This window comes from Calonectris borealis, chromosome 1, assembly GCF_964195595.1.
Source record: "Calonectris borealis chromosome 1, bCalBor7.hap1.2, whole genome shotgun sequence".
NCBI lineage: Eukaryota > Metazoa > Chordata > Aves > Procellariiformes > Procellariidae > Calonectris > Calonectris borealis.
This window is the reverse complement of record NC_134312.1, coordinates 707,144-733,051: the sequence shown is the minus strand read 5'-3', so window position 1 is coordinate 733,051 and position 25,908 is coordinate 707,144. Positions and strand designations below refer to the sequence as shown.

General features: G+C 47.7%; 1 protein-coding gene across 9 annotated transcripts in view; it reads left to right on the top strand.

Moving 5' to 3' along the window:
• Window positions 1-22,532, top strand: part of PPP6R2 (protein phosphatase 6 regulatory subunit 2) — a 117,701-nt gene extending 95,169 nt beyond the window's left edge. For all 9 annotated transcript variants that reach the window (XR_012672257.1, XR_012672255.1, XM_075141137.1 and 6 more), the window contains 2 exons: window positions 6,338-6,493; window positions 8,046-22,532. Coding sequence is in view for 7 of the 9 variants with exons in the window: in XM_075141137.1 (XP_074997238.1) it covers window positions 6,338-6,493; window positions 8,046-8,097 (208 nt within the window). In the remaining 2 variants the exon portion in view is untranslated. The remainder of the gene's footprint in view (window positions 1-6,337; window positions 6,494-8,045) is intronic.
• Window positions 22,533-25,908: the final 3,376 nt, after the last annotated feature.

Below are 25,908 nucleotides of genomic sequence, written 5' to 3'. Positions count from 1 at the left end.
AAAGCTATCTGAAGTATTTCGCTGCTGAATTGTTCAAATAAGGTTTCTAAGCAGCTTCTTAAAAGATGAGCTACGCTTAAAAATAATAATAAAAAATCCAGCTTTTGCTGTGTATGGTGATAGTGGGCTTGGGACGTTTGTAACTTTTTATTTCTCTTTCAGTTTATTGACTTTACCTGAAATGCTTTTTTCCCTTTAATCTTCTTTTTTTTTTTTTTTTTAAATGGTTGAATGTGTTTACTGTTCCCTTCTCCCTAGTGCCTCCTCACCCGGCTAGCTTGGATAAGCAACTGAAAAAGAAAATTTAGGGGGGAGGCTGGAATCCATCTGAACAATAGTGGTTGCTGTCTGTTAAAAACAAATATATTTCTTCTGTGTCTGTATGATATCAACTTTCATTTGCTACATTCTTCAGCTTTGGAGGCAGACACTGTAGGTGCTGCAGCGGTTTCCTTAGAACTGAAGTGAAAATGAGACAACGCTAGCAATTTCTGCATTTTGCGGAATTTCTGCATTACAGTTTCTGTGAAATCACTGTAAAAGTCTCCTCTTGTTTCTGATCAGACACGGTTCTGGGATGAAAGTACTTAACTTTCGTTCTAACAGCAGTGACAACCCTAAATTGCCGAAATAGCTCAGAAATAGCAGCTGGCAGCGGTTCCTCCCGGTGCCCTGGGCCTGGGGGCCGGGAGGGGGCCGGGGGCTCCGCACTGCGCGGGGTCCCAGGGCCAGGCGCTTGCGCAGGGCGGCCGAGCGGCCGTGGGCGCTGGCTGTTACGGAGCAAGGAGTTTCGGGGCAGCGTCCCTTACCCGCAGTAGAGAAAGTAATCCTCCAGTTTCCCAAGCCGATGGAGTGACGTTGTCACAGTGGATGTTTTGAGCTCTCCCCTTCTGGGATACGTGTTTCTTTTCTGTGCCTGCTGACTGTTCATCTTGCATGACGTTCGGATTTGCCGTTGCACGTGACGAGCATGAAACATCAGCACGAGAAATGGTTGTCTTGCCTGTATCTCCTTTTGCCGCCGAACCGCAAAGAGCTGCTGGAATGCTTTGAACAGACGGTGAGGGGAAGCGAGCACGCTGTGGGGCATGGGGCATGGAGCACGACACCAAGTCTTTTGGTAAAACTTGGCTGCATGTCAGTGCACGTTTATTCAGAAAGAAACATGGAAGTGACTAATCTGAGGTCCCATTTCGCCAGAAAACTTTTCCAGTCAAAGATGAACGCTTAGTGCAATAATTGGCATAGATGGGATCTTCTAAGCTGACATAAGCGTTGGCCTTTTTAATGGAAGATTGCATGTAAATTTGGAAGCCTGACCTCCCGTGTTGTGTGACTTCGTCTAATTAACAGCCAACAAATAATTTTCCAGTGTGTTGAGAAGTGTGTGTGTGTAGCGTGGCTGCCCTTGCGTCTCTTACTTTGTCTCGTGGTTGGTCGTTGCAGAGCCTGGTTTTTAAGGACTTGCTTGGGGGCTCAGCATGAGACTTGTGTTTAGGTACGCTTTTTATACGTCTTGCTTCTTTGTTTATAGTACCACTGTTTTTTCTAGTGTGTCTTCATGGTGTTTTGTTGTCTATAATGCTAATTATTTACCAAAGAGACTAGAGGATATCTAAAGTGTATCCCAGGAGCCACAGTAGTGAGCTGCAGAGGTGGGTAGAACTGCACTCTAACTAAGGCTGTTTCGTTCAGTGTCAAATCCTCCTTCCCTGAAATACGTACAGCTCTTCGATCGTTTGGGACTACAGCCTGAATTCTTTACAGACCCTTTGGCAGGGAGGTGTAGATCAATACTGCACTTAGCATTGGGAAGGCTGCAGGAGGTGCTGTAGCGTGTGGCTTTCCATCTGGCACAATTCGGGGTCAGTTTGGCTCCTTTGAACCACCAGCAAAGCTGTAACAGCTCAAGTTGTCTTCCTAGACCCGGGAGGCTCTCAGGAAACAGGCCCGTGGAGGGGCAGGGTGAGCGCGTGGTGGGTTTTGCAGTAAGTGCTGTCGAAGCGGGTGTTAAAAAGAGGTTTGCATAATGAAACTGGGCAAGAGAGAGGTGTTCAAAAAATTGCAATGCTAAAGTATTTTCTCTGTAAAGCTGTTGGAAATCTACAGGAAGAACCGAGTTGTAATCAAAAGTTAAGTGAGCTCCTGACGTTTTCATCTTCATAAATAGAACAGCATATCACTTTATTTTAACTGGGTATCAGTTTTGATACAGAATGGTTTTATGACAACTTTGGTAATTACGAAGTGTGAACTTTGAATCCTGTTTTTCTAAGAACAAATTGCACTTCAGGGAAAACAGTTGTATTGTTGGTTTGAGGAAGCTTTGCATTCGCAGGATTTGGGCATTAGAGCAAAAAAGAATGAACAACCATTTTGTAGCACGTAAGGTCTGGAAGGAGGATATATAATACTTCTTATTTACACGTATTACATTACATGTAGTAAAAGCCGAGAGCTCCATGCTGTCTTTATGGCAGATTTTCCTCTAAGCTGACGTAGCTGAAACTCATTACTTGAGAGAGCTGCAAGTTTTCTGCAGCGTGTGAAAAGCAGATCTCTGCAAGCATTCACACGAGTGCAGGGTGAGCACGTCCTACACCCCGCGTGGGCTCATCCCTGTCGGGCTGCCAGCAGAAGGTGAAGCCTTCCCCAGAGGCAGCTGGAGGCCACAGTTCGTTTTCTCAAGTCCCTTGTCTAAAGCAGTGTGTGTGCATTTGGGAAGGGTCACTGAAAGCCTTCTTGGAACCAGAGGTAGTGCTGTCGTGGCTTTCCACGGCTACCTTCTCTTCTGACTGTTGGTGTAAACAGAAAACCTGCTCACCTTTCCCAGGGGCGAGGCAGTGCATCTGCAGGTATGTGTGTGCATACATTTTGCACAGACGCCAGTGACTTTGACCAGAAGCGTTTCGGTAGCCTCCCTTGTTTAATACATGTACACATCAGTTAACATAAAATAACAGCTTTTGAAGAAGTAGTATTTTGAATACTTCTTAGCTTAAAATTACTGTTGTAATTTATCACATAAATATTCTAAGTGAAATCCAAGTGCTTGGCAGTACGCATCACCCAGAGGAGATGAGATGGTACCTGCCTCAAAGAACTTGCTGCCTTAAAAGAAGACCATAGATGATGTTTAAGATACGAAATACGTCAGGTAACAAACACATCAGGAAGAGTCAACGAGAACGACTGACTTGTTTCCCTTTCGCTCTCTTCACAATCCCCTGCCGTGCTTCAGAGCAGCCTGTGAAATGTGTCACTGGAGGGTGTTCCTCAGTGCATCACCCTCCAGTGACTATGGCCAGAACTCACCAAATTCCACGTTCTGGAGTTGGCTCCGGCAGGAGCAAAGGAGCAAGACTTCCTGGCCAGTGTCCGTAGTAGCACACAGGCATTTACCCCTCCCGCAGATTCCCAGCTGATGGATTGCCTGCTTTCTTCACTTTGCTGGACACCAGGCAATAGTAGTCCACTGCTGCCACAAAGTTTCTTCTGTCTCTAGACCCCAAGATTATCTTCTTAAAGTTCTCCTGCAGAAGCCCTGTTTCATAAAGGTCAAGTGGAGACTGTCCTGTTCGGGATGCTTTGAGCTCAGCTGTGTTGTACCTATGGTGAAGCAAACTTGATCAGCTCTGCTAAGCCCGATATTCACCAAGCATCCAGGTGACGAGACCACCACCAGACTCTGTCCAGGGCTGTCCCAAAGCAACCAGCCAGTGGTTAGGAGGAGACATCTCCAACTTATTGTATACAAACTCTGTTCTAACCTTCTAGCGGGCAAGATGACGGGGCCTAATAATGCAGGTCATATTTGCTAGTCTTATTTTCTGATAAGACCGAAGAGTTTGGACATTCAGCTTGTGCGCTGGGGGTGGTTAGGTCTCAGAAAGCATTGCAGTGCTTGTAGAAAGAGAGGAGTCTCTGTTACAAGTGACCTCCGGAGTAGTATTTACAAACTTGGTGGTTAAGTTGCAGAATTTGGCTACGATGTTGAACTTGGTGAACAGAAAGGAAAATTGTCCTGGCTCTCGTGTTGGAAAGCCCAGTGGGCACGGCTGTAGGTGGCATTCACAAGTTGTTTGTGCTGAGTGCTTGTCCATTGTGAAAAAAGACACAATTCTGGACAGACTTGCACTTGCTCTTGGAAAATTTGTACAAGTGGCTTTGAATTAGAGCTTAAAAATTCCTAATTCTTTCTGGAGTGGGAAGTGTTAGAGGTCTGTTTGCAGAGCTTCACTAAGAGTCGTCTGCAGTAGACACAGACCTCGTTGCTGATAATTCTTCCTTACTGCCTTCACCAGCCTCGTGAGAGACCAGTTGTGTTCTTTGCAGGTAACAGGCTCTCTGTCCCTGCCCTTAGGGACAGGGTTTGGAGCACGTAACCAGGCTGTCTGGTGGCACGGAGGTGGACCTTTGCATCGGCTGCGCTGGCAGCGGCGTTACACCAGACTGGCGTTTAAGGGACACAGCTAGCTGCTAAAAATAAGCCGACCAGAGCAATACCAATGCAAAATATTTATAGGTACTAGAGTTTGTTCTAGGCTAGAATTATTAACACTGCTGCATGGATCATAGTATTCTGTGTTGCACACAAACTCCTTGTTTTGTTTTACCCCGGTAGTTTGGGCTGTAAGTGTCCTTCTGCAGAGGTTTGCGTGTCCAGCTTTGCTTTCCCGTGAGCCTGTTGGAGAGAGATAAATTTCCTTGTGCCCTTTGTGGTCAGGTAACTTGAGGACTTCATAACATCGGAATCCTTGTGTCATGGAAATTTTAGTGATTGATTTTAAGAAGTTTATCTTTGAGCAATTTAAATCTCATGAGCTCCAGTTTCTTGTGTGGGAAGTAGTTTTCTAATGACATTTTTGGCAACTTAGTTCAATTCTCTGCTGTCTCATCTATCCCCTGCAGTTTCTCTAAGGTGTATTTTTGTACTTGCAGTATTTCTTTTTAAGAGCATGTTAGCCCTTTAGGAAGATAAATGTTTTGACCTCATTATTCCTCATTTTTTATGTTTTTTTTTTCAAGAGCACACAGAAAAGTAGCTACAGAAATAGAACCTTGATCTCAAAATCTCTGTCACATGTCTTAATTACCAGACTGTGATTATATGTATGCATTATAAACTCCCCGGCAGCTGGCGACAGGATTCCAGCTCAGTCATCCACTGAGCTTTCCTTCCATTTTTGTAGGCGTGCTCTCTGAAAGAAGGAGAAGAAATCATTCTTGAAACTGGGACTGGGTTAAAACTGCGAGGAAGATCATTCACATGCGAGCTTGTCCTCTGCCTTTGAAGGCAAAGAATAAAGATGTTCACAGAAGTCACTTCTCCAGTTAGAAATATGGGTCTTTTTAATACAAATGTAGACGATTTGGAGGTTTTGTGCTAGCAGTTTTTTTCCTTTTTCTGGATTTGAGCTTCTGTTTTGTTGTAGGGAGACGTCATTGGAAATGTTATCCCTCAGGCGTGGGAATCTGTCGTCTGATGTGTTACTGAAAGCAAGTTAATTTAACCATGTTTGGCTTCTGAAGATACCGCTCGTGACCATTCAATCAACTTTTTTTTCTTCCTCAGGATTTTAGGTTCTGTACTTAAATTTAAGTCTTTTCTAGGTGCACACAGAAGTATCAGGTGCCACTTGGGAAAAATCTGTAGAGTAGAGCAGCGTGGGTGGCTGTATTAGCTCAGAAACATGCTTTGCCAAAACCAGCAGTTTAAGGAGCAGTGGGCTTGGAAACCTGCTTGGCAGTGTTGGGCAACGGAGGGCAATTCCAGGAGAGGTGAACGCCTCTAGGCTGCCTTTCCCCTGAAAGGCTGGACCAGAGGATCTCCTGAGGTTCCTTCCAGCCCGGGCTGTTCTTGGTCCTCGGACTGGCAAGCGGTCTGCTTTGGGTTTGTTGCTCCCAGTGGTAAACTTGACTTTCTGGACCCTCGGCAAAGCCTTGGCCGAACGTACTTCACGTTTGCATCCTTCTGCTGTTTGTTTTCTGTGTTTGTCCGTAGGAGCGCGCGCCAGCAGAGGTGGTTGCGGAGGGTGGTACCGTGTCTGGTTTGCAGGCGAGGGGGATACATGGGGAACTCTTAGGCTGCAGGAAATGGCAATGCCTTTCTTGAGGAGCTGTTGTTCTTGCGCGTATTTGGTGTCTTGTTGATTTTTAGGAAACACAGCCTCCAGGATGCATACACTGCTTTTTAATTCCAGTTTATTTTCAGTTCTTATTTCTTTATGGGATTTTTGTGGCTTGTGCTAGGAGAGGAGGAATTTTTTTCTTCTCCATTGGAATTTAAGCCCCATTAATTGACATTTTAACATGAACCTGAATTCTCCCCACACAGTGATGCAGACTGCATGGTTATTGATAAGCTGGCCATCACTGACATCGGAACAACAAAAGCGTCCAAACCCCTGAACAACGTGACCCAGCACTCGGAGGAGCACCAGAACACCGCCGCTGTTGTCACAGCTGTCACGGAAATGGCCACAAAAGACAGGTGAGATGGTCAAAACTTTTCGTTACCAACCTGTGACAGAGAATCAGGTTTTACCGTGTCACTGAATGCGGTTATTCTACCATTAGTGTACGGCCAAAGTTACACGAGTAGTACATCTGGAACGTCTTGGAGTGCATTGTACTGCAGTAGCGTAGAGCTATTACTGCAATATATTGCACATATCTTTTAGATTCCCAGAAATGCTGTCAAATCATCTGTTTTATTAAAATAATGGACTTCTCATTTCTTACTCATGCATAACAAACACTCATATAGTATGGGTTTGTATGTTCAGGTGAACATACAGACATTTACAGTTAAAATACTATGAGGAAATCTGGGAATGTGTTTTGATAACTGAAACTGGAAGTAATCTCAAGGAGAAGTGATACTAATAGTTTTTTGTGAATGTGACAGTTCAAGTCTTTTTAAATATGGAAACCAGTCCTTCTGCATATCTAGTGCTATCACCTCCACAGCTTTGCTCTGGCTGCTGTTTTTGGCCAGAGAGACGTGTGTCAATAACGAGGTGCTTCTGCTCTTCTTGGGCTAAGACAGCCTCTCTTGGGCGTCTCAATCCTCCTGGAGCAAGCTTGCTGTTAGATTGAATCTCAGATGATGGTGCTTAGCTGAAGCCAGACTGGGCCATCCTGCGGGAATTCCTTCTGTTAGGTACTTTTGGTGAGAGGAAGAATTTCTAACCAGCACTTTGAGCTTCATGCAACCAAGCCACTCAACTCACTCCATTAAAATCTGTCCTGGCTGTCAGCACTGTTGCTTCTTGTATCTCCCTGGTACGGCTACCGCCCAGCATTTGAGCCCACAATTTCCAACCAGCCTCACACAAATTCTAGTGCTAGTGTAACACGTATTTGGGAGGAAGCCGAGTATCCCATCGGGTCGTTGTTCTCACCACTGCGCCCAGGTACTGGCAGGGCCCTGAGTGCACCAGCGGGCAGGGGGAGCTGAGCCGGGACCTGAGGGTGACAGCAAAGTGGGGGGCAAAAACCCTGCAGACAAGGTGCCCGGTCCCACGGGACCCCATCCAGCAATCACCATTCACGTCCTCGTCCTGGGACGAGCCATGGAGTCAAGGCAGCAGGTCTGCGGCAGGACGCTGCAAAGCCACGTGCCTGGCATAGCTCCGGCAAAGACCTGAACCCAGCTCCCCCGCTGATGGAGGAGGGTGCCTGGGGGGGAGCCCCCAGACGAGGCTGGTCAGGTCAGAGCCTTCTGGTGGACTCAGGACCCTGACGGTCATGTTCCAAACTTCTGGTTCAATAAATTAATTAATGTTGTGCAATGGGCGGTCAAAGCTGACTTCTCAGTTTCTTTTTTGATTTTTAAATGTAGTAGTTTGTGAAGGACTTGGAGGAGGTTCTCATTAGGAAGCTAATAATGTTTTAGCAGGCAGAAGAAACAAAAACAGAGGAAGGATGACTCAGATACTACTGAAGAGGAAAGTTTCCAACCAGGGTGAAAGTAAGCTTTAGGAGCAAGTATGTGCCCGTAGTTTTATTTCTCTAATATTACTCTCTGGGTTTCTCTTCAGGAAAGAAGAAGTCTTGCCCTGCGCTGAAGCCACATTAAATGGCCCTGCTTGATGAAACAGATGCAATGGGACGTGTGTGATCCAGGCCAGGCTGCTACCTGGTGATGCAATTTGTCAATTTCTTTTTTTTTTTTCATTTTAATTTTATTTTTTAATAAATGCTGCATTGATGAGAGAGCTGGCATTCAGGACCAGACACGCAGTTTCAACACCAACAATCTGTTCTGAAAGACACTTGCATTGTCTAAATGTAGCATTGATCAGTTAGTCATCACAGGAATGATGGGGTTCTTCCCAAGCAAGCCTTCTGCCTAATTTTAGTTCCTTGTCCCCTTCCCTCTCTCCCTTGTTTTTGTTTTCTATTTGGGGTTCAGTCCTATTTTCTTAGTGTTATTGCACACAGTATTCAGCTTCTCTTCAGAAAGGTAGCAGGTCTAACGCTGGGACTTGGACAGTGCACAAGAGTCCCGCAGTCGTGTGACCAAAGTTCCTGATGGAGCTGTCTTTGGGCAGCATTTGCACCGCTTTTGTATAGCAATAAAGCCTTATCAGAAACATTTCATAGGAGGAAAAGATGCAAACACTTTAAATGGGATGAAGCAGGGAGGGATTTTATTTTACATTTTTGTGGGGTGGGAGGGAAGTCATTGACATTGTCCCAAGCCAGAGGCCAAGTAGCTAACCTGCTGTAATGCTGAACTGTCTTGAGAGATGGGAAGTTTCTGCATCCCAGTGAACTGCTCAGTGCTCTCTCCTCTGGAGGCGTGACAGTTCACTGCAGGAGCTTGGGTCGGTTAGCAATTGGTCTCTTCTGTCCGAGCCATCAAAACTCAACTTCCCGGATGTCGTCCTCCGTTGGCTGGAGAGTATGCAAAGAAGGTAGCATGTTGTTGGCCAGCTAAGAGGATAATGATCCACTGGACTGCTGCCATGCAGGAACGAGAGCAGATACGGCACAAACAGGTTATCAGGTGTTTGCTGGCTTTTTGGAGACTAATGTATTTTCAAATTATTATGGAAATCCTTTTCTGTTTGTTTTGTTCTGTTTTTAAAGTTTTTAATGGATGCAGGAACAGCAACACTTTTGCACTTTGTACCTAGTGACAACGTTGGAGAGTGAAATGGCCCCAGCACAGGACTCCTGCTGTTACTCCCCAGGTAGCCGGTCATGGAGAAGTTCGGGGTGGGGGGGACACGTACCGCTGCCTTGGGATAGTAGAGGAAAACAGTATGGAGAAATGGGCTGCGCTTCAAACTGCCTGGGAGCAAGGTCAGTTGAAGGTGTGTACTTGACTCTGGAACACAGGATCTTCTGCGTAGGCTGAAGGACCTACTCCTGTAAAGACTGTACCAGTGTCAGACGCAGGTCTGCACCGAGTGGTGCTGGCCTCTGCTTTGAGCTTGTTCCCAGACCGGATTTGTGCACATAGATCATACGGGTGTAGATGTTGGGCCACTTGCAGAAGCAGGCTCGGGCTGGTGACAGCGGATCGCCACGACCAGTGCTCCAGTGCTTATTCTCTACCCCTGTAGTCTAGATACAGATCTGGGCCTGCTTTTGTGTGTAAGCTGTATGCTGAAATCCACCTGTCAAATGTTAAATGCCGCTTACTTTATTAGTCCAAGACCTAAGCTGGAAAATCATTCACTTTGGAATAAAAGCATGAAGCTTGACACATAGGTAGCCAAATAGCTTATTTTCAGATATATTCTCACTTGTGCATAACGAGGGACTTTACCCTGTGAGTATGAAAAAGTACCTCACACAGATCTGTTGTTATGAGCAAAGCATCCTAGCCAGACTTCAGTCTTTTTAAAAAATACTTTATTTTTAACTGTGATATGTATGTAGTGCATATGAAATTTTCTTAACTGTATTGAGAGGTGGTGTGGGGGGGTGGGGAGTGAGATGAACAAAATGTTTTCACTGTTAGAGTCAGTCTGTTCTGCTGGATCAGTATCCGACGGTGATGTACCCGCAGCACGAGGTTATCCTTGTGTGCCCAAAGATAAGGTATTTTCATTTTTGCTCTTAGGGAAAATTGAGGATTTGCTTTGCTGGAATACCAGGTGTGGAGGTAGCAGTGCAGAAAGGAGGATGAGATTACTGTGTGCATCTTGGAAGTTGTGTGCTAGGGTTGTGGGCCACTTGTATGCTGCTGACATGGCTGTGATTTCTCTCAGCTGCAATTGCTCGGTAAGCAGGTGCTTTCATGGCACAGTACTGTTGTTCTGGAAGTCTTCTCACTCACTCCTTGTAATTTAAAATAAATAATTTAAAGTTACATTGCGCTGGGAGGAAAAATCTCACTTTCTGCTTTGGTTACCCTGCTTGCCCTTTGGAGATCAATCCCACTCATAGCCAGGATTATCAGAAATTATTAGTGGTTTTGAGTTCCTAATTGGAGACACGTTAAAGTCTTAACTTTCAGAGGATTGGTGCTAGAGGTTTTCTGAAAATCAGGTTCTCTTCGGGCATTCTTTAAACACGCAAAACCAATTATGAAAACTGAAAAGTCATTCATCTAGTACAACATCAGTGCAGCTTATTCCAGCAGCTGGTTGAAGACCATGATTGGGCTTCAGTCCCATTAAATACCAGGTGATGGCAATAGTTCTCTTCCAGTCTGTTCTCATTCACGGTTCTTGACCGTGGTGCGTGCAGGTTCCACCATGCTACAGTTATGACCAAGTCCATGTAGGATCGAGAGATTAAGGGGAGATGTCCATAGCAGGCACAATTTGATCATCCTTCTGGCTTGATACATTTTCAGCCGCCTTGTTAAACAGATAAATGATCTTTGCATTAGGTTACATCACAGGGGTCACCTTACATCACCTCGAGCCGTGCTGGCCCATGTTGCAAGAACGCTGATTAGCTGTGCCAGCCTGCTCTGTTCGTGAAGCCTTGGTTTGGGGAGCAGTAACCTCCACCCGAAAAGTGGTACGGAACAGCTGGCAGCAATAACATCCTAAAACGTTTCAGAGAGATATGCAAGGACGTGTCTGTCGGTGCCTTTCGTTGCAGATTCTGAACTTGTCATTCGTTAGCTTTTGGCTTTGAGTCTATAAATTTAAATAAAAGCTTTAATAATATATTTAAACATATCCAGTAAGCAGATCTAAAAACACAGTTTAGTTACCGAGGGGCTCGTTATCTAAGTTTATTAATTTGATTACTTCTGTACAGTTACTTTTGTGAGAAGACATTTTACCGGTAGTTGAATAGATTTGTAGAAATGCACAAGCTCTCCTGCTTTTGTGACGGTGAATGGTTCCTCCACGTTTGGGATTTAAGCTCTGAATTATACCTCATCGCTCCCCCACCAGCCAAGAAGCTGATCTAGAAGTAGCTCCTCATCCTTTGCAGTTCAGAACAGATCCAGAGTCAGATCATGGTTTCCTTGCCTGGCTCAAATAATTTTATAGGTAAGCGGTGCGTAAATCTCTCTCTCGTCGTAAGTCTGAGCGTCCCATCTATCTGGAGTCCCAGTGGGCAGGCAGAGGCTGCAGGTCCCGCTGCCTGTGCTCCGTGGCCTCTCTCGGTCCCCACTGCTGTCTGAGCTTTCTTGCTCGCCGTCCCAGACCGCTGCCCCGAGCCCTGCAGGCGGCTGGGCTCCGCGACCGCTTTGTTTCCAGGGGAGCGTAAGGCGTAGCGAGCAGTCACTGGCTGAGCCCTTCCCGGGCCAGGCCGTGCCACGCGCGGTGCCAGCACTGCGTCTCCACGGCGGTTGTTCACGTGGCATCTCAGGGCACGCTGGCTGCTGGAGAGCTGTGCTGCCTTCCCACCGAGTCAGCCGCCTGCTCCAGGGAAGGGCTCTTGCCCGAGGCCGGAGCGGGACGTATTGTCTGCTGAAAACGGATTTACTTAACCCAGCTGTACCCTTCGAAATGCCCTCGGCTTGCTTAGATACTTGGTCGGAAAGCAATGAAGACTAAACCGAAGTTATACTCAGCACTGTCCTTCCTCATTTATGTGCAGTATTTTGAATCTGTCCATATCGATATGGTATGTACAATTTTAGGTTTGAATATGTATACTGATGAGTGTGTATATAGATATATATTTGCAATATGTATTATTCCATGTATATTTATACACACACAGTTGGATATTGTGAGAAACCTGGTGAAGCAGAGACTCGGAGCACAACGAGCCTAACTTTTATATCTATGTACAGCTCCATGATCAATAGCAAGTCATCGACAAACATTCGTTGTACAAGACCAAAACCAGCAAGGCATACCTTACTGGGGGGAAACGGTTCTGCTGGAACATTCTAGTTCAACGGTTTTACCCAGCTGGGCATTGATGCGGTGGATTACAAGAGAGCAGCAGCTTGTGCACTGATCCCGCTGTTGTTCCTGGCGTCCCTGCTGCTGCAGAGCCTTGCCCTCCTGCTTTCACGCTGGGAGAGGAGGTGTCCTTTCCTGCACAATTAAAAAGTGATCCGTTCAGCCGACGCTAAATAATTCTTGAATCGTAGCACATTTGTCTCTGGCTGTTTGGATTGTGGGAAAAATGGGCTCCTTTGGACACGGCCGCTCAGGAGTCCTGCCATCGCATCAGATGACTGTTGTCAGGCGTCCACAGCGCTGTGTTCAGTACCGGGGTGTTCAGCTGGGCGGGGAGCACAGTTGTGGGGCTGCAATCAGAAAAGCCCTATGCTGCAGAAAGGTCAAGCGTAACTAGTTTGGAGCCATGGAGATGGGATCCGATAGCAGATAAAAACTCAAGTGGGGTGGACTAATTAGTTCTGTTGCTCATTACAGGCTCTTAATGCTGGGTGCAGGGACGACAGCACTGTGAGCAGGCGAGTGGTTACGGACCCTCTTCAAACCGGGGGAGATCTGGAGTGGGGTTCGTGGCTTTGAATTCCCTTGCTGTCCCAAAGTGAGGTCCTCTCTAAAATTGTATCCACCAGCTTCAAATTAAAGTTTAGGTGAGATAGTTCTTTGAAGGAAAGTGATCAAGGAACATGATTGTAGTTTATTCAACAGTTTCACCAGTCTTCCAACAAAATTTTCCCACTCACAAATATAATTTATTGCTTCTTCTCTTAAGTCATAACAGTTATGGCAGACAAAATCCCAGTTATTCATCTGGATAATATGTCCTCAGCAAAGCCTGATACAAATTTCGTGAGCGTCCCATGGCTTTGCTGCCCATATTGCTTTTTAGAGAGCTGCAGCTGGCAAGCAGAATGGAAAACCCGTGGGTGCACAAATTTAGGAAAAAAAAAAAAAAAAAAGAAAAAATAATAAGAAAAAAAAAACACGCAACAAAAAAACAGTGTTCATCTCAGCATCTATTCAAAAAGGCTCAGGCATCCCAATTTGCCAGTGGAACGGTCTTGGATATGGTGCAGTGTGCAAGGTGGGCGAAAGTTAACGGACATCCCTAAATAACATTTTTCCTAAAGGAAAAGAATTTAAATGGCTTTATTGTTGTCTACTGGCATCCCAAAATGATTTTTCCAAAAATTAGCCAGTGAGCTGTAATTGCAATCATTCTTTATCAGTGGCGTAACTTGGAGCAGATCTTAGTGCCAGTCACTGAAGGTTTACGCCAGGCTGTACGCTCCGTAGCGTTTCAGTCTCAGCTTAATCCTTCCAGCCACGGAGCGCCTTGATTTCCCTCCTGCCCAGGTGGAGCGGTGCCTGCGAGAACAGCCTGGGCCTCCAGAGCCCCGTGCTAGCGCTTCTTGGTTTTTACTCCTCTTTCTTTGCACTTCTTTTCCGACGCTCTTAACCATCTTCTGTGGTATTTTTGTCAGCATCTACTCGTGGTTTTTTTTTTTAGACTTCACCTCCCGTTGTGCTAAGCACTGTCTTACTGCAACGATCATCACAACAAAGCTGGAAGAGCCTCATTTTCTTCAGTTGTTCAGTTTATCTGTTAGGGGAAACAGCTGCTGCATGGCAGAGTCCCCCAGTTTCTGCAAATGTTAAAGACCAAAGGGGTTTGCCAGTCGTGGAAGAGGTGCAACAAATTTGTGCAAGTACTCCGATACTGACCATGGAGTTTGATGTCCCCTGAGACTTCATGAGAGAGGAAGGTCCTGCATCCCGGCTGCCAGATTAATTATACTTGATAAGTAAGATCATGTGATATTTTTGCAATGTAATTCTTGACTTTTTTGATGCCATATAGCAGCTCATCTTGCGCTTTTCAATCATTAAAAGAGCAGGTTTTCTTCTCCTCTTGCTCTTCCCAAAGCAGTGATCTCACCCTGAGTCATGTTCAGAAATTATAAACAATTGTTGTCATTAGAAAAAAAAAAGACAAAGTGAAACCTGCTGTTACAATGGCATGCTAATTTTCTTTGGTTGCTTTGTTGTTTGTTTTTTTTTTACCTGGCATCAGTTCTCTCTGAAATCCTATTCTGCCACGTACTCCCTTGTTCTGAAAGCATCTGTATCTCCAGTTGCGAGCTCTCGCAAGCAAGCCTAATGCACTTCCCTGCTCTTTTGCCAACCCCAGCTTTGAAATAAAACATTTGTAGATGCTTCTCTCTGAAGTGAAATTCAATTTCTTAATCTCATCCCAGTCCCTTGATGTTAGGGGAGAGCACTCAGGGGAAAACAACAGAAAGGCTTGTGCAGTGCGATGCAGTTCACGCTCTAGGAGTGCGGCCGTTGGCCTGCGCCCTGCTGTTGCTGCCTGCGCCCTGCTGTTGCTGCAGTAGAGTTTTTCTCTGGTTTGGACATCACGGGCCATTAAAAACCAACCAAACAGGTGAAAGATACCCCCTTGTTCTGAGATCTTACAGCTTTCTGTTCAGATTGCATGGGATGGGGGCACTTCTAAAAAAAAAAAATTGATGTGTAGGAAAGAGCTGAAGGAAGATGGAGAGCTGTGCTCAGGTGTATCCGTCCTCACGGCGGCGTGTCGTTTGGGCACTTACTATTAATTGGCTTAAGCTAGGACACATTGCATTCAGTACATACACAGAAAATTCACGGTAGCCTCATAACTAAATGGATGGTGCTGCACACTTCAGAGGGGTTTTAGAAAAGCTGTTACTTTTGCAGAGTACATTTCCCATTGCTGTTAGCTTCTGGCTCCTTAACGCATATTGTGCTACTGCTGCTTTCTTTTCTAGTCTTCTAACTTGCGTCGTTTCCCTAATCAGGGTGTAAAAGGATTTGTTAGAGCCTTGTTACTCAAACCAGCAGGTAGTGCAGAGTATGGTTGTGTATAATATGGTTAACGCTAGGCTTGGAAGGACTTAGTTTTATTTTCAAGAGCAACATGGGCAGGGAAGAGCTGAAGGCTGGCTGAGAGCTAATTAAAGTAAAACCTTGGCTTTGGAGGCTATCGAGTGTATTGACAGTGAGCGCAGCAACACGTATCGTTAAAAAATCTAGGGCTTACGTATTTATTTGTAACTGTCCTCTGTTTGCTTCAATAGCTAACTAATCAGGTTGCAACAGGATTTTTTCCTTTGCTGAGATTAAATTTGAGTTTGTGGCGCTTTGCAATTGCGATACGTACCTCTTCTTTCTCAGATCAGAGCCCCTCAGTCTGTGCACCCAGAAACTGGAGCTCGAGCAGAGCACGGTTACCTCCAGTGGAGCCGGACCGTGCTGCCGGCACACGGCACGAGAGGGGAGAGCTCTGTGTTTTGGAACCGGATGGTATAACCTTTGTAAGAGGGGCTAAGACTGACTTCATGCAACTGGTTTTTTCCCCTTTTCTTAACAAATGTGTCATCTTGGCGGGTTTTGTTTTGTGGATAGAAGATACGTTGTGAGTTTCTCCATCAAAGCAAGAAACGTTTTTTGAGCAAAAGAGAGAACCAAACTCGAGAATAACCCAAACCCACTTGTGTCTCGTTGAATCTTGGAAAGAGACAACTAGTATTAAATATTTCTTGGTAAGGTTGCACCGGTGTGTTCAGAGTCAGAACAGAGTGCCGCATCTCGGACTTGGGCATTGTAAGCTCATAAGCACATGATTTTCATTATTACTAAATTTTAAAATAGCTTGGGATAAAGTTTGAAGTGATAATTTTACCTTTGCATGACAACTTGCAAAAAATAAATCCTTCTGGGCAGGGGAACCACGTGTTTTTAGTGTCATTATGGACAGTGCCTTAGCTTGTTTCCAGAATTATGCATCGCTAATTACTTTTGTAGGTCTTAGGTAGCAGAAGTGGACACCTTAGAGGTACTTAACGTATTAGACCATTTTTAAAATACACTTCAGTGAAAGTTTAAGATTCTTTGGAAAATGGGTTTGATACAATTCCTGTTGATTTCATACTGGCTAAGTTTCCATCTTCATAGGGAATGCTGTTTCGTTTGGGGTGAGAAAGTGATTTTTGGTAATGGTTTCCCTCAGTGGTAGCTGCTGACAAAATGCCAGCTGATAGCAAGTTTCTAGTAAACCTAAGCAGGCATTTTCTGTGTACATTTACATACAAACTTTCTGACAGATTTGAATGCAGAAAATAAAGAATTTGGCTCCTATATGTTAGCTTATCTCATCTAAAACTCACTTACCTCATTACTAGAAGGGCATTGTGGTGACCAATCCGACCTCCCTGTTCATTTTTGTACAAAAATTAACTGTATTTCCTAGTGACTGCTGTCTGTCACCTTTCACAACGTAAGTATAAAAATGTTAGTGAAATATGCCTATATGTAAAATGTATTTTTATATTTGATGCTGATTAGGAGAGAAGAATGCTTTTTCTCTCCCTGAAGTTGGGGGGCTTTTGTATAGAAGATCCTTCCCCATCTATTTTTTATTTTCTCGAATTGTTTGGACAGAGGTAAACTATTAAAAATCTTTTATCATGTAATTTTGATGCTCATAGCTAGTTTTTCAGAACTTTATAGGAATTCTAGAAATGCTGTAGAGAATTTCCCACTGTTGGTGGATTTCGAGTAAGCTTGTCTTCTGCAGTAAAGCTTGCCATGGCAGAGACTGCAAAAGTGTCTCCTAGGCTAGATCGTTAATGGAACTAAACCTGAAACGTAATTAACTAGAGGCACAGCAAATGCTAATTGAAAACTTCTCGTCGCGTACAGCGTGGAACTATTTCTCACTCATCGGTAAGCCCATGGAAATCCTTTGCCAAAATGCTGAACGTTGCGTCAGAGCCAGCCAGAGCCGGGTCGCCGGCGCCGAGTCCTGCTCTTGCTCTGTCCTCATCTAAAGCGCGTCCTGGGGTGTAGGTAGCCAGGTCTTTGGGTGCTGCGTCCGTGTGGGCTTTGATCTGCAGAATAGGTGTTGAAGAAGCACCTGTGGTACTCGTTTGCACCAGAGGCTGTGTGAGAGGAGGGTTACGCTTCTCTGCTGCCGGGACCCCCGAGCTGCACCGCGGTGGCACGTTCAGTGGTCCGCACGTTCAGTGGTCCGACGGCGTGACAGTGACTTTGCACTGAAACTTTAACTCTTTTCCTGCTCATCTCACCTTCGGACTAAGGCTTAAACACGAAACTGTGACTGACTTGCCAGGACAATCTGGAAAAATGGCTTTATGCAGAAAATCACCTCTTCTCACGAAGGTCCGACGACATCCGTCTCTTGCGGAGCAGGGCCTTCTCTCTGTCCGGGCTCTCTCTACATATCACCACCTCTCCAGGAGCGTCCGCTCAAACCGTGCAAAGGGCGAACAGGCCTGTGTTCTCTGTGGCACCTTACGGAGCAGGGACAGACCCTTTTTAGGGGATTTGTCGGTTATCCGAAACACGCCGGTATCGGTTAGGATAACACAGGGCACTAAACTTGCCTTAAAGTGCATTGATCACATGTAATTTAAAGTTTGCATTCTTACTCTTTCAGAATCAAATAACATAAAGAAAACCATTAATTACCTCATGCTATAAATGTGTGTAAATTTTGACTGTAACATATGGATCACATGAAAATACACATGCTACATGAAAACATCAGAAGTTAAAAAGAAGGAAGTAGAGTATTTAGTAAATAACACAGTAAGTTGTAATAGTTAATTCAGTGTTTAGTTCCTAGGCATGATTTGAAATGGAAACATCATCTTTGTAAAGAATATCTTCACAGTCATTTTCAAAGCACCGTTTTCTTTTTGCCTGAGACTTTGAATAGACTTTTCTTTCTTTCTTTCTTAAAATAAATTGGCCAAAGCACGGGATGGGAGAGTTCAAAGTACTGGGGACCCCTTTGTTTCCTTTCATGTGACCTCTGTCCTATTAATTTGTGATTGACTTCCATTTATTGCGTCACATCACTCCTGCTATTTCCCTTGTAAACCTCTGAACGCAGGTCTCCCTCTGTCAGCGTATCTGCTGAGGCTTTACCAAGAAAAGGCATTTGTGCTCACTTAGATACTTACCAGCTCCTGGCTGGGACAGAGCCTTTTTTTTTTTTTGTAACTTCAGTTTGTCTCATTTCTCACACTTTCATACTTTACCTTTTATGGTGCAAATCCACAAGACCATCCTTCCCTGGCCTGCCTTCCCCTGAAATTATCTGTCACGGGGATCAGGGGCAGAATCGCATCATCTTGCGAGTACGTGTGTCATCTTTTTTGCACCGAGATGCGTTTGCAGCATCTGCAGTCGCTGCTCTGACCGAAACCTCCCGTTGGGGCTTGGGGGTCGGGATCGCCCGCTCCGCCGTGGCCGGGTCGGGTTCGTCTCCCCCGTTCGCAGCACTGTCCCGTTCCCACCCTGGACCCCGTCCTCGCTCCAGCGGGGAGCTCGCCCTGTTTGCATTCCAGCTGATGAGCGAGTGCCCTTGCAGGAGTGCACCGTCTCCAGGGCAAAACAATGATCAGCAATAAAAATTCCAGATAGAAAAACACCAGTGCCTTTGTTTTAGTTCGGAAGGAGTAATTTCTTCTCATTCCAGCTTTGGAACCAAGTCATGTTCCATCTCCAGATAGCCAGGAAACAGGGAAAGAGAACGTGATGCGCAGAAGGATCCCATGCTGTAGTAGTAATAATCTTCAAATACCCACTGTTGTTCCGAGTGCCTTATCTCCATCCAGGTCCCGACAAAAGGAGTCTCTGTTCCTAGCGCTCTCCTTCCTCTTACGCCTCCCTACCCTCGTAGCTGCTTACGCCGTGGTGTATCCCGCTGTGCCCCGCCGAGCTTCCTGCGCGGCGAGCCCCCGGGAGAGTCCAGCAAGGTGGTCTTTGCGGGGGCCGCAAGAAGGACCCCTTCCCTTCCTTCTGCGGGCTTTTAGGCGGACTCGGGGTGCGAAGGTGATTTGAGGACCGTTACTAAAAGAGCGTGTGCACGGGCAGCGCGAGGGGAGTCGGTTGCCGGTGCTGCCAGCTTGCGTGTCAGTGTTTCAAAAGAGAAGGAAGGATGTCATTTGGGAATCATTATCTCCATGAAAAGGTCCGTGGGTTGCCTCTAAGGACGGGGCTGTGCGAGGAGAACAGGCTCCTTTCTCTAAAGGGTAGTAGAAATTAGGCGGTGGCGGCTAGTGCAGCAGAGCGTTTAACATGGAGTAGTAAAGGTAAATTCGATGTACATCCTACTGTCTATTCAGAATGTTTTATTGATATCCAACTAAAAAATGTACATTGAATTTGTCCTCCAAGTGTTAGAGAAACTGTGCTTAAAAGCACCTAAGAAATTGATTACACGTAATTTTGTGTTTAAATATAACTAATATTTAATATTAAATAGTTTATTATTTAATGTGTAATTTAAATTAAAACCTCATTTGTCAATATGGGCATGTAAATATTTTCCCCTTATGAAATATAAATATTCCTCATCTGAGTTCTGTTTTTTGAATGAAAAGCGATTTTTCTGCAAAACGCTCACTGAAAAATACTTGAAAAGCTGCTGACAAGCTTTTCCCTTTTGTGATGATCCATACCTTTAGCAGCAGCACGATACCAGTATAACTGAAAACAATGGAACCATTAAAACATTCTGTGTTGAATTGATACGTGCTGAAATCGGACCTTGCTCTGGCCACTCAGCTCATCGCAAGCCGGGTGTGCAGTTCGGGGCTGTAGGGATCGTTGGCCTTCGGTGGGATCCTGCGAATCCGCAGCCTTTCATGTGAAAGAGACGCAGGTCCTGCGCTGGCGTCACCGTACATCAGAATTTCTAAAGGTGTGCTGATGCGGCAACTAACGGCTGTACTGGGAGAGATAAGAGTACGCACTGACCGAAGCTGGCTGTCGCGTCGCTTGTTTGCAGGCTGTTGACCGGGTGGTGCTGCAGGAGCTGTGCCGGTGCTGCAGGGCTGTGCCGGTGCTGCAGGAGCTGCGCCGGTGCTGCAGGGCTCTGCCGGTGCTGCAGGGCTCTGCCGGTGCCGCAGGAGCTGTGCGGGTGCTGCAGGGCTGTGCCGGTGCTGCAGGGCTGTGCCGGTGCTGCAGGAGCTGTGCCGGTGCCGCAGGAGCTGTGCCGGTGCCGCAGGAGCTGTGCCGGTGCTGCAGGGCTGTGCCGGTGCCGCAGGAGCTGTGCCGGTGCCGCAGGAGCTGTGCCGGTGCTGCAGGGCTGTGCCGGTGCTGCAGGAGCTGTGCCGGTGCTGCAGGAGCTGTGCCGGTGCCGCAGGAGCTGTGCCGGTGCCGCAGGAGCTGTGCCGGTGCTGCAGGGCTGTGCCGGTGCTGCAGGGCTGTGCCGGTGCCGCAGGAGCTGTGCCGGTGCTGCAGGGCTGTGCCGGTGCTGCTGGCCCCGGTGTGACACGGCTCGTCCTTGGCCGTTAGCCGGCCCGACCCCCCAGAAGCCCGGCAGCAGAAACGTTGCTGGCCCGTCATCGTGGGCTCGTTAGTGTTCAGCTGGGGTTAGGAGTCGCGAAGCAGCCGCGTGCTTCCCAGCGCAGCCCCGGGTGGCAGAGGGGTGCGCGCCGGTGATGGATCTACCCCGACCGCAGGGCACGGGAGCGTCCGCCTCTCCCGCGGGGTTTTGATTGCAGAGCTTCAGAAGCGGCGGCGTTGCCTAGGTCTGTGATCCCCCCTTAAAACCGGGCCTTGAACACGGACGGTGGTTGGGCTTAGGCTTTCGCTGGCTGGTTTGGGTCCAAGAAGGCGCACGGGGAAAGCGGCGCGACGTTTGTGTCGGGGCGGGCGCTGCGGGGATGTGCGGGCGGACGCGGGGCCAATTTGTAAATAAGACTTGACCACCCCCACCCCACTTTGTAGATATTTTTACAGCATCCATGGGAGTGTTAACTTTTCCCAGTTGGTTTGGCTGAGGACGTGAGCAACCCAAGACTTGTGGGCTTGGACCATGAGACAGAAGAGAGCAGAATAGACCTTGTGATTAGAAGAATTATTGGGATTTCGAGGAAGAAACTTGTTTCTTCTACCAGCCTTGTTGGTAATTTAAAGAGCAGATTTAGAAGCGAGAAATATACTTCCATTTGCTTCCTGTGCCTGAAATATTTTTCATGTATTTTTATAAATCCTCCTTGAAGCACCAACTCTTCTCTGCTTGCAGAAGGTTGTGCCCGATAAAAGAAAAGGCAGTTTTATTTGCGAGGTGGAAGTTGCTGGGACGAGGGCTGCGCTGGCAGGCGGCTGCAGGACGGGCAGGAGCAGGGCCCGGGCAGCGTGCGGCTTTGGTGGAAGGAGCTGCTGGCCGGAGAGTGCTGGGTTCGTACGTCCTCGGCTCCTTATTCCTTCCTCCGCTCTTCATCTTCAGTTGTTAATGTATATACAGACTATTTATATATATATATTTCTAAATTCACCTTAAACCTATTTTTCTCAGAGCTTTTGGGTTTGCATATAACCTCTTGATCAGTAAGTGTGCACCTTCTAAAACGGCTTAATCGTTGGTACAAATGAAAAACGTCAAAGGTACTGGGCACACGGAGGAAGGTCTCGGGAAGGGCAGGATTCACTGGGACTCACTTCCACTGGGCTGAGGTGTCAGAGCGGAATGGCTTGTTACCCTTTTTTCAGTTCAAGATAAAATACTATTTTATACTTGTGGCCACTTTCTCTAGGTAGGTAAAGCTGTGTTTTCAGTCTGGGAAAAAAAAAGTGTTCAAGGGTGTTTTTCATTTTGGCATTTTTCTCAGTGAGGCTCATGGAAAAGAAGGTCATTGATTTTTAACCTCGGTTCCTTGTCTGTTGCTGTCTTTGCCTTTTGTATCCAAACCGGGTTTTGACAGTGTTTAAAATTTAGATGAGCAGCTTCAGTTGAAATGTAAAGTTTTATAGAAACCTTTTTCTTGATCTGGTATTTTGTAAACCTTTTCTTTAACACAACCCAAGTACTGGCACTAGATCAGTTTGGCAGTGCTTAAGACAGTCGTCTCATATATATATGTGTGTGTGTGTACATGTATACATGCATACATGTATGTATATACATGGAGTGGGTGATATGTATTATTGCACGTTAAAATATCCATGGTTCTAATGATATTTTTTACTATAGGGTGTATCTGCTCAGACAAACAGAAACTTCCATTTTAGGCTCTGATTTTCCTAACTCGACAGGACACCATCGTTTAACCAGTTAATTTGCACTTAGCATATTTAAAGCAATCAGAATATTAAATATTCTTTGCCACCTTATCTCGGTCCACGGTCTGTTGAATTGGAGCTTCTGGAGTTGCTTCTCCAGGGCTTTTCCGTAACCTCCATCGGTTTCTTTTCTGTTTGGCGTTAGGCTGCAGTTTAGACTTGAGGCGATTGGAAACGTTTGGCTTTTTGACTGTTAGCACAAACCACTTATTTAAAGCCTGTCCACCCTAGAAAATCCACCAGTTGCCACCTTAGGCTAAAGGACCTGAAATGCTTCTTTAAACTAAAAATAAACCAAAACAGGTTTTTTTTTAAGTAATTACTTATCTCCAGGAGAACTGGGAGGCTGTAGTGACTGCAGCGATGCTGGTCAGAGCCTGGGAGCTGGCGGGTTCACCCAGGCACCTCCTAAAGGGAGCAGAGCTCCGGCCGGGCAGGGTCTGGCCGTCCCGGGGCGCCCGCGGCCGTGCCCTGCTCCGGGGGTTTGCTCTTTGCTGCAGCCGCTCATTTCAGGAGAAGACCCTGGAGACGGCCGCCTCCGCAGTCCCTGCCTCGCGACCGGGGCGGAGCTGGAGTCCGGGCCGTGGGGGTGCGAGGGGAAGCCTTCCTGGGCCCCGGAGAGCAGGAGATCCTTTAAACCCAGCGGCCCAGGCTGGGGAAGGCACTGCAGCCGTGGGCGGAGTGGGGATGGGGATGGATCTGAGAGCTGGATTTTGCAGTGCTCGGTACCCAAAAAGCTCAGATTTTCAGCATAGCTCTGCACCTGCTTTTCTCTGCTCTTCGCAAAATCCAGTCGTTCTGTTTCGGTGTCCGAGAGCCGAGTTTCCCTGGAAGTCTGCCGATGACCTGTTGGGCACTGTCGGGAAGTCCAGCGCTGTGCTTCCCCGCGGGGCGGCTCGGGGCGGGTTTCACGTGCAGGCGCCCAGGTGCCTGGCTGGAAAAGCAAGCGCTAGGGGCTGAATCTACGCCTTCAAAAAAACCCAACCCATAAAACGGTGGCTGGTAGGTAAGGTGCACTGTATAGCAATAAGAAATACTTGCCTGCGTAGACGGTGTCCTGGGGCTGTCGCGGCGGCCGTACCGGTAACGGCTGATGGATGAGAGCGGGGCTGGTGTGGGGAGGGTCCTCGCTGAGCTCGGGACGCCCGGGGCTCGACGCCGGGGAATGCGGAGATCCCGTTCTAGCTTCACGTGGCCTTTCCTCTAAAGCGGGAAGGGGTGGCAAAGGGGGGTGCCCACCTGGGTTAATTAATTTAGTGCAATGACGTAGGGGAGCCTTTTTTCTCATGATGCCTACTGCCCTTAAATGTTGAAACCGGGTCTTTGTAAGCAATGTCTGTGTATCTATGTGTATATATGAGGGACAAATTTTAAATTACTGCCTTTTTTCCCTGTTTATTTTTCTGAGTAATTCCAGATGTACTTTAGTCTCTCTACTGTCAAAACTTTTATATTGTAAATCTGATGCTGGTGGCTTTTGGTTATTTTGGTTTTTGTTTTTGTAAAAAAGAAGAAAAAAAGAAAAAAAAAGAAAAAAGAAAAAGAAAAAAAAGTCTGCATCTCTCTATGTTGTCAGTTTTAGGCTGTAAATTCCAACTATCAATAAAAGCTCAAAATTCACGTGCCAGTGGTGGATTCCTCCATCCTGCAGGACACGCTCAGCCCCCGCCGTGCTGCATCCCACGCCCTGCTCGCGTGAGCGGCGCAGCTTCGCTCTCCAGCTCCGGCCCGACCGCCCCGCGCAGGCAGGGGGTGGGTGCAGGCAGGCGGCAAGCGCAGGCAGCATTTGGGATGGCGCCTGCAGAAACCTGCAGGTTTCTTCTGCCCGCGCACCCAGGAGGGCGGCTGCACCCGCGGCGGCAGGAGCGCGGGTGGTTCCTGCAGCCCTGGCGAAAGCGGAGCCGCGGTGGCTGGTTTTCAAGTCATCTGGTGCTGTCAAAGGGGAGAGAAGGTGAAAGTGGCTTCCTGGCCCGCGCTGTCTCATGGGAGGAGCGGTACAGCCACGCCGCCGCGGCCAGGCGAGCGTGGCTTTGCTCTTACAAATGCTGCGCTCGCCTCCGGAGCGCGAGTGGCGTCAGCCCCTGGGGAGCGGTGCCGTGGCAGGGTTGCCGATTCTGGATGAAACCTGCGGGCTGTAAGGGCTGCCTGGCTAACGGGGAGGTGCTGCCGTGACCGATGTTCTCCCTGCCACCCCGGACGGTGCTTTCACTTACCCCGGTTTCGTCTTCGCCCAGGCCTGGCATGAGAGCCTGCAAACCACAGGCAGCGACCAGGGTGCCTTGGCCGTTAGCAGCTTTGCCAGACGTTTGCCTCTGTACGTGGCTGGTCCCCTTTTGTTGAGTCGTGTTACCTGCATTGTCAGAAAATGTCAGTCCCATGGCGTCCCGTGCCAAAATCCTCAAGTCTTCACCCTGCAGAAAGGTGCCGGTTTTGCAGCTCGCGCCAGCGCTGACCTGGAGCAGGGCTGGCCTCCCGCGCATCTCCAGCTGCGGGCAGGGCCGAAGGGGCCACCCCGCTGGCATCCTCGCAGCCGCCTCTGCCTTGGCCTCGCTTCAGGGCTGTGGGAGGAGGTTGGAGCGTGGAGCCCCCTCACGTGCCCTGGAGTTTTCCAAGGGGTCCCCGGCTTGGCTGCAGCCAGAGGGAGGCTTGAGAGAGCGGCGTGAGGTCACTGTTCCTGCAGTTAATGACACATTTAGGCTGGTTGATCAAGGGGAACCAGATGCACTTGGTACCAGCGGCCACCTGTCCTGGTCCCTCGGTGTGCCCAGTGCTCCCCAGCACCAGCCAGTGACAGGGCGGGAAGGGGGCAGTTGCAAACTGGCACCATTGGGTTTGGGTTTCTTCCCAGCTTTCCTTGAACACCGTTTCCACCCCGGGCTGCAGAGCAAGGCAGTTTTCAGCGTGCATCAGATCAGCAGCTCCATGCAGCTGCCCTGCAGATCCCATCCCCGCGCCGTCGTGGTGCTGCTGGTCTCGGAACAGCAGTTTGTCAGCAGGGACAAGGGGGGTGGCACGGTGGGGCCACCCTCCATGGTGCAGCCTGAGGCGTAACCCCCGGCTTTTCCCAGGGAAGAGGTTCTGCTGCAAGACCAGAGCCCAGAAAGGGACTAACTCACCCGGGCAAACCAGCACAGCTGAGCCGTGGCGACACTGGGCTCATCAAACCGAGTCCCTTGGAGAAGAGTAAAACTTGACAGACCAAGCAAGAGGGGTAGGAGAGTGCGGCCTCGCAGCGCAGGACAAAGGTCCTCGTTTGCCACGGGCAGCGCAGGGACCAGCGCAGACTCTGCTCGGGCCCGTCCCTGGTGCTGTGCCAGCCTCTCGCCCTTGAGGCTCCGTCTCTGCAAAGCGGGGGACAGGCCCGTCCCCTTGGGACAGGAGCTGAGCCCACGTCCCGTGATAGCGGTGGCAGTGAAGCAAAAGGGTG